This window comes from Pantherophis guttatus, chromosome 4 (genome assembly GCF_059756535.1).
Source record: "Pantherophis guttatus breed Tessera chromosome 4, ASM5975653v1, whole genome shotgun sequence".
Taxonomy (NCBI): domain Eukaryota; kingdom Metazoa; phylum Chordata; class Lepidosauria; order Squamata; family Colubridae; genus Pantherophis; species Pantherophis guttatus.
In genome coordinates, this window is record NC_142066.1 from 22,862,865 (window position 1) to 22,870,645 (window position 7,781).

Here is a 7,781-nt window from a genome sequence, read left to right on the forward strand (position 1 = left end):
ATCTGGATTTGCTTCATGATGGCATTGATTAAATTAGCAACCATGGCAAAATCCATGGCCTACTTTTTCAAATAGAATAAGAATAAGGAAAAGAATGGAATGGGAATAGGAATAGGAATTGGAATTAGAATAGAATGCAGAGTTGGAAGGGGCCTTGGAGGTCTTCTAGTCCAACCCCCTGCTCGGGCAGGAGACCCAACATCATTTCTGACAAATGGTTGTCCAATCTCTTCTTAAAAACCTCCAATGTTGGAGCACTCACAAACTTCTCAAGTGTATTTCTAACCAAGGATTCTGCTTAGACCAGTGTTTCTCAACCTTGGCAGTTTGAGTGGACTTCAACTCCAAAAACTCTTTTTTAAAAAAAATCCATCCCTGGATGTTTTTAAAATGAGATTGGACAGCCATTTGTGTGAAATGGTATAGGGGCTCCTGCTTGAACAAGGGAGTTATTTAATAATCCCTTCAATTAATAAAGTTGGAATTAATAAAGTTGGAATGTAAATAAATACATTAATAAAATTGGAATACAAATAAATATGTTCATCACTTGGAGTTGTTTGTAAAATAATAGAGGTAGGATACAAATATATAAATCCATGTCTCCATATCCATATGCACAGCCCACTCTTGTGAGATTTCATTTTAAGCAGTAAATGCTTTTTATGTACATTTTGACCATCTTAACTTTCCTTTGATCAGGGCGATTCTAGAAATGTAAATACAAAGTGATGTAATGAAATACAGTGAGATCAAGATTTGCATTTACCATAAACCCATTAAAATAAATGGATTTAATAATCCTTACTAATTTAAGGCCCATTTAGGATATTCTACATATTACAATTCAACATAGAGGAAATCATATGGACCATTGTAATCCAATGATCTAATTTATCAAACAGATAAAGTGCTTGAAACAACAATATAAAGAAGTTAATAAAAGGATTCTCCCTTAACATCCAAGGGGTAAAAGAGGAGGAGGAGGAATATTTTTTGATGACCAGAAAAGCAGTTAATGCTTAATCACGAAACACAAAAAGGATATCCACAGATGTTTATACCAATGAAAATGTCCTTGCCTTTTACAAGATTTGGGATAAGTGGTATAAGTGGTTAGAATAGAGAAACAAAAATGTATAGAAATAAATGTACATAACTGTAAGAGACACATGACACAATACTGTTAAAAAATGCTTATTGTTATGTAAATGGGAAAAATGGAAATTAAAAGTTAAAAAAAAGGAAATGTATACATGCAGGTAATATTTTTCCCTCCATATATTTTTATTTACAAGTAGCAATGAACAAAAGAAACATGTAGAAGAAACCTTGCAAATATAATTAGACACTCATCGAAGAAAACATGCTACTTTAAGATGTGAGAATTGAAAACAGTCATCAATGGATTAAAATATTATAACAGATTTGTTAGAATAAGCAATTTGAGCACTAATTAAACTGAATCATAATGCACAATAATTAAATCACTGAGAATGTGTCTGAACTATTGTGTTTACAAGGAGGTTGCTATGTGACACAACAATAACAAGAATGTAACAAACTCATACACCTGTAAACTACAGTAACCCAATATACTATCTAACTGTTCAAAAAATATTGACTTTGCAAGCTGTCCCTCTCTTGCTTTAACATATGACATGGCTTGGAAAATATTTAACATTCACTGATGTAATGAAAAATCTGGTTTCGAGCGTTGAGATTTTGTTTAGTTTGAAACCTCAGAATTGGGTTTTCAGAAGGTTCTGCCATTAAATTGAATTGCACATTAGCATTTACATTCTCTTAATTTTATAAGCTCTGTTGCTTCCTGTGTGGTGTTCATTGTCAGGGGAGGTAAAGGAAAAGAAGCCGTTGGCAGATTCGCCCATGCGTGGAGGGGAGGCAAAGAAGGATTTGAAATGGAAGTCCCCTTCACCACGCTGGCCCTGCATAGGTGTAGTGTTCCTACTGAGCCCGACAGCATTACCTAGAACATGTGAGTGAAAGACATGGTATTAGAAAAGGGCTTAAATTTCCTCCCCTGTAAAAAAAAATGGCAATGTTAGCTACATACATGCCCATAATAAGGGCCAGATTACACTTAGGTCGGAGATCCTTAATCAGAATCTCTCTTTATTTTTAAAGTAAACCATATTAAAAATGGCTTAATATTTTTAAAGTAAACCAAAACAATTGCTACCAACCTGCCTTCCATTGAGGACTTGTATACTGCACGAGTCAAAAAGAGGGTTGTGAAAATATCTACAGACCCCTCACATCCTAGACATAAATTGTTTCAAGTTCTACCCTCAAAACGACGATATAGAGCACTGCGCACCAGAACAACTAGACACAAGGACAGTTTTTTCCCGAACACCATCATTCTGCTAAACAAATAATTCCCACAATACTGCCAAACTGTTTACTAAGACTGTATTACTATTATTATTCTCATCCTTCCTATTACCTAACCAGCAGTCAGCAGAAGTAGCCTGCAGTACTGCACTTTAACCACTGTGCCACCGCAGCTCAGGAAATGCTTGTGAAGGATCATACTAAAAGTCGCTATTCTTACCCAGAGGGAAACCAAAGACAGCAGGCTGAGGCATCATGGGAGGCTCATGGCCTGCCTCCTGATTGGCCAGAGCAATATTCCGTAATCTCAGGCTGTCATACAAGCCCTGCAGTTTTTGATACTGACGATTACGCTCCATTAGTTTCTCTGATAGCTCGGTGAATTTCTTTTTGTATTCCTCCAATACTTTCTTTAAGGAAGAGACCTCACTCTTAATAGATGTCAGCTCCATATCTTTGCTCTGGAGTTGCTGGGTGTAGACTTTCTCCATCTGCTTCAGATGGCCCTCTGCTTTGCTGTAGGTATATTCTTGATACAAACGCTCTTGATGGACCTACATGAATATAAAGAATACATACAGGTAGACCTGGCCACAATTGAGCCCAAAATTTATGCTGCTAAGAGAGACATTGGTTAAGTGAGTTTTGCCCCATTTTATGACCTTTCTTGCTAAGTGAATCACTGAAGTTGTTAAATGAGTAACATGGTATTTAGGTGAATTTGGCTTCCCCATTGATTTTGCTTGTCAGAAGTTCGCAAAAGGGAATCACATGGTCTTGGGACATGGCAATGATCATAAATATGAACCAGTTGCCAAGCATCTGGATTTTGATCACATGATTAAGGGGATGCTGCAAAGGTAACTGAAAAATGGACTTAAGTCACGTTTTCTGTGCAGTTGTAACTTTGAACAGTCACTAAGCAAACTGTTGTAAGTCGAGGACTACCTGCAGAAAGGAGTAGGTCTTGAGCAGATTTGGATGAAATTACTTTTGTCGCTCAATACAGCATTCTATGTGTCTATGGAGATTCTCAATCCTAAATTGATCTATCTATCTATCATCTGTCTGTCTGTCTGTCTGTCTGTCTGTCTGTCTGTCTGTCTGTCTATCTATCTATCTAACTATCTATCTATCTATTCCATTTCTAGAATAGAATAGAATTCTTTATTGGCCAAATGTGATTGGACACACAAGGAATTTGTCTTTGGTGTGTATGCTCTCAGTGTACATAAAGAAAAAATAAAATAGATTCGTCAAGAATCATGAGATACAGCACTTAGTGATAGTCATAGGATACTAATAAGCAATCAAATCATACTAGAAAACAATAAAAACAATATAAGTTGTACAGATACAAGCAACATGGATATAGCCATAAGTGGGAAGAGATAGGTACTAGTAAGTACTAGTACTAGTAAAGTAGAAGTACTAGTACTTCTATAGCCACCTATCTCAATCAATGACTCTACCCTGTTTCCCCCAAAATAAGACATCCCCTGATAATAAGCCCAATCGGGCTTTTGAGTGCATGGCAGTAAGGCCAAGCGCTTATTTCAGAGTTCAAAAAAAAATATATAAGACAGGGTCTTATTTTCAGAGAAACACAGTATTTGGTTTACAATTAAAAACAAAAGTGTTTGTCTGTGATTGTGTATTACAATTAAAAATACTGAAAACCTTTTTAAAAAATAAAAATGATAAAAGCATTCAGACTAAATGTACCTAGAAGAAAGATACCCAGCTAGTTTTTAAGTAAAGAATTCTTTCTAACTCAAACTGCTATTACTGGATACAATTTACCTGATATATCCAGAAAGCCAAAGCCCTGGAACTGATATCCAGAATAATTTCTGGGCGCAACCCAGCTAATACCATGGCTTTATATTCCTCTGAAGGACTGAGCTCTGTCCGAACAATATCCAATTTGCCAGACAGGGCACTGGTACAAGCTGGACAGACTGCTGGAGATCGACTGAACTCTCCACTGCCATGTTGGTCACAGAAGATATGTGAGCAGGCCGTGACCCACGCATAGCCTGAAAGTGTGACTCGACACTTGCGATAATTGCAAAGAAGCATATCTTCACAGATAGACATATTGCTGCAGCCAAGGCAAATGTATCACAAAGGATTCCTGTGGAACAGTTACATAGCATTCATTATACAGTATCGCATTGATAGCAATCAGTTCTGCAGAACCGGTAGTGGAAATTTTGAGTTGTTCGGAGAACTGGTAAATACCACTTCTGACTGGCCCTGTCCCCATCTATTCTCTACTTCCCGAGTCCCAGCTGATCGGGAGGAAATGAGGATTTTGCAATAATCTTACCCTGGAGTGGGGAGGAAATGGAGATTTTACAGTATCCTTCCCCTGAAGTGGGGTGGGAATGGAGATTTTACAATATCCTTCCCCTGCCATGCCCACCAAGCCATGCCACACCCACCAAGCCACAGAATCGGTAGTAAAAAAAATTGAAACCCACCGATTGATAGGGAAAAATATATTACTGTAAATGTTTTTAGATTTCTTCAGTGGTGGGTTGCTACCAGTTCACCCCGGTTTGGGTGAACCTGTAGCAGCAGGAGGCTCCACCCTCCGCCTGGACGTCATCAAATACGCTCTGTGCATGCGCAGATGTGGCATGCAGGCGAACCAGTAGCAAAGGTAAGTGAAGCCCACCCCTGGATTTCTTATATGGTGTAGCCTCAGCACAGTCCTGAATTTAGAAAAAAAACATGGTGAGTTGATCAGACTTAGAGCTGGCATTCAGAAGGGCTTAAAACCATTTTCCCGCAAACACATTTGTTATCACAGTACAAGAGCGGAGAGCACGTAATCCTTCTGAACTACATTTTCCATAATCCTTTATGGCAGCATAATAAAGCTAGTAAATTTGCAACATCTAAACAATCAAAAAAATATAAATTGATATGGTGGATCAAAGAAAATAAATGAAGCAAAACAACCTGCCTCAAACAAACCCAGTTGCCTTTCAAATTCTATTGAAGTACTGTTTTTGTCATTCCCAAGCAGTTTGGCCGTAAGAGCTGATCCAATATATCTGAAAGAATGAATTTGGTGAAAACAGAAATAACAAAGAGCTACTTTAGACTCCAGAATATTGTTTCAAAGCAAGGCTCCAAAAGTATGACTAAGATAGCAATAGCACTTTGTAAGTTGGAAGGGACCTTGGAGGTCATCTAGTCCAACCTCCTGTTCAATAGCACTTAGACTTATAAAATGTACAGTACTTTATAGCCCTCTCTAAGCAGTTTACAGAGTCAGCCTATTTCCCCCAACAATCTGGGTCCTCGTTTTACCAATCTTGAAAGGCTGGAAGGCTGAGTCAACCTTGAGCCATTGAGAATTGAATTGCTGGCAACCAGCAGAATTAGCCTGCAATACTGCATTTTAACCACTGTGCTACCACGGCTCATATGAACCTTGTGCCCCCTCCCCCCCCCCTCCATCTCCACTCCTTTGTTATGGGATTTTAAGAATGAAGGACAATGTCTTAAACTTTGTAGAGTTTTAAGGCACCAATTTCATCTCTTTAATTCCATAACCCTCCAGCATCTCCAACCCATTATTGATTAAAGGGCTAAACTTCGTCACCCTGGATAATTCCTTCAAACAAGTGCACAAGCAGCAATACAGAAGCAGTACCCTTACTACAATTGTTTTCAGGCACTAGCAGCATACTGCTTCTGAACATGGAAGATCCATTTGATTGGCATAGTTTACCACTTTAGAAAACTTGAGCCTCTTGGTTTTATTTTGCCCTACCCTTCCTAAAAGCCCTCAAAAACAGTGGTTCTTACTATAAATAAATAAAGCCTTGCAGTAATCAATATAATAAACCATAGCTTTATGAAGCATTTTCTCTAAATCCTCAGGCTTAGAACAGAGAGATCTGAGTGACTCTAGAAAATTATGACTTATTTATGGGAATGAAAACTAGGTCAGCGTAGAAAAGTCAAAATATATTATTAACAGTCATCCCAAAGGTGCTTTTTTCCAAAAGGCAGCTGGACTTTCTTGATTTTTTGAGAGTGTTTCTAAGAACTGAATTGGTTTTGGGGAGGAGAAGCAAAATGTTTTCAAAGAGGAAAAAAAGAACCAAGTAAGTCCATTTGCCTTTTGGGGAAAAAGCAACCATAACCTGGATGATTTGGAACAACCATAACCTGGATGATTGAGAATGGTGCACTTTATATTAATGAAAAGAAGAAATGACTGCTATTAATGTCAATGGACATTATTAATATTAATAGTCATTTCTTCTTTTTCATTAATAAGTGGGAAAAATACATTCAGCTTTAAAAACACCTGAAAATGCTTGCCAATTTTATCCAGGTCTGTAACAACCCAAAGACTAACAAGCCAGGATTCCCTCTACAAAGTGCACCATTCTCATGTGCCAATTTGAGGCATATGCTATTTTTATAGATTTATACCCAACAGAAACTATATATATAAAACCCTGTTCTTATTTTTCGCCATATCAACCCTCATTTTCAAGAGCTGTGTTTTTTTTAAAAAAATGTTTCATTTATTTTTATTTTACCAGCTTAAAATGCCTGGAAAGTGTGGGATTTAGGCCATCTCCTTGTAATTTTTATATACTGGTCCTGAAGTGGGGAAAGGAAGCGAGGGCTACACAGGCCTCCTGACAGGGCAAGAAGGATGGTGAATTTATGCAAGAGAAACCAAAGAGACGCAGCTCTGCCAGAAATAGATAAGAGGACCCCTTGAGATCCTCCAGCCTGGCCCAGCGGTGCTTAAGACAGAGCAGGGCCCAGACTGGAAGGGTTTTTTTAACCCTCAGCCATCTTGTAAAAGGGGCCTGGTTTTGTAGGCCGGAGTGGAACCCTTCAAGGCCATGCAGGCGTTTGCGTATGTGTTTTTGCAGGCCAGATTAGGTTGCCATGGAGACTGGAGTCTTAAAGGGGCAGTCTTTCTCTCCCTCAAGAAAAGAGCAGCAATATGTGGGAAGTGGGTGGAAAAGGCGGGAAAAGAAGAGCAGGAAGTGGCAGGTGCTCAAGTCCCGCCTCTTCCTCCTCCCTGAGAGCCATTCATTGGCCCTGCCTGCATTTTGCTTAATGGGCTATAAAAAGTAGGGAAGCGGGTGGAAAAGGTGGGAAAAGGGGAACAGGAAGTGGCAGGTGCTCAAGTCCCGCCTCTTCCTCCTCTCTGGGAGCCATTCATTGGTCCTGCCTGCATTTTGCTTAATGGGCGATAAAGAATAGGGAAATTTGGTCTGCAATTATAAATATTACAGATTATGGTCACGGTTTATAGATTATTAATCGTGAAAAAGCATAATGATGCAACTACCTCTCTCTCTATGGTAAATAGATTGGAAATGAACAGCCCAGAGGAAGAAGCATAGATGTTATTTGTTTATTTCCTCTTCTTG

The 7,781-nt window shown here is 38.6% G+C and overlaps 1 protein-coding gene across 3 annotated transcripts; it reads right to left on the reverse strand.

Annotated features, from left to right (window-relative positions):
• Positions 1-1,266: 1,266 nt before the first annotated feature.
• CCNB1IP1 (cyclin B1 interacting protein 1) lies at positions 1,267-7,540 on the reverse strand. Of its 3 annotated transcripts, none has more exons than XM_060690902.2 (5): positions 6,930-7,540; positions 4,845-5,078; positions 4,162-4,495; positions 2,579-2,912; positions 1,267-1,990 (listed from the first exon to the last, which is right to left on the reverse strand). In XM_060690902.2, exons 3-5 carry the CDS (start codon positions 4,456-4,458, stop codon positions 1,797-1,799), a joined length of 825 nt encoding a protein of 274 aa, XP_060546885.1. In that variant the 5' UTR covers positions 4,459-4,495; positions 4,845-5,078; positions 6,930-7,540; the 3' UTR covers positions 1,267-1,796. The 3 variants fall into 3 exon arrangements, with proteins under 3 accessions (XP_060546885.1, XP_034267382.1, XP_034267384.1); XM_034411491.3 differs by lacking the exon at positions 4,845-5,078 and adding an exon at positions 5,333-5,423 and having other exon boundaries at positions 6,930-7,522; XM_034411493.3 differs by lacking the exon at positions 4,845-5,078 and having other exon boundaries at positions 6,930-7,348.
• Positions 7,541-7,781: the final 241 nt, after the last annotated feature.

What these genes read in the sequence shown, in the direction of transcription:
- CCNB1IP1 (XM_060690902.2), bottom strand. Translation starts at nt 4,458, where the DNA reads ATGTCTATCTGTGAAGATATGCTTCTTTGCAATTATCGCAAGTGTCGA. An exon ending in TGGCTTTCTGGATATATCAG is followed by an intron (nt 2,913 to 4,161) that starts GTAAATTGTATC and finishes ATATTCATGTAG; the next exon opens with GTCCATCAAGAGCGTTTGTA. An exon ending in TGTCTTTGGTTTCCCTCTGG is followed by an intron (nt 1,991 to 2,578) that starts GTAAGAATAGCG and finishes CACATGTTCTAG; the next exon opens with GTAATGCTGTCGGGCTCAGT.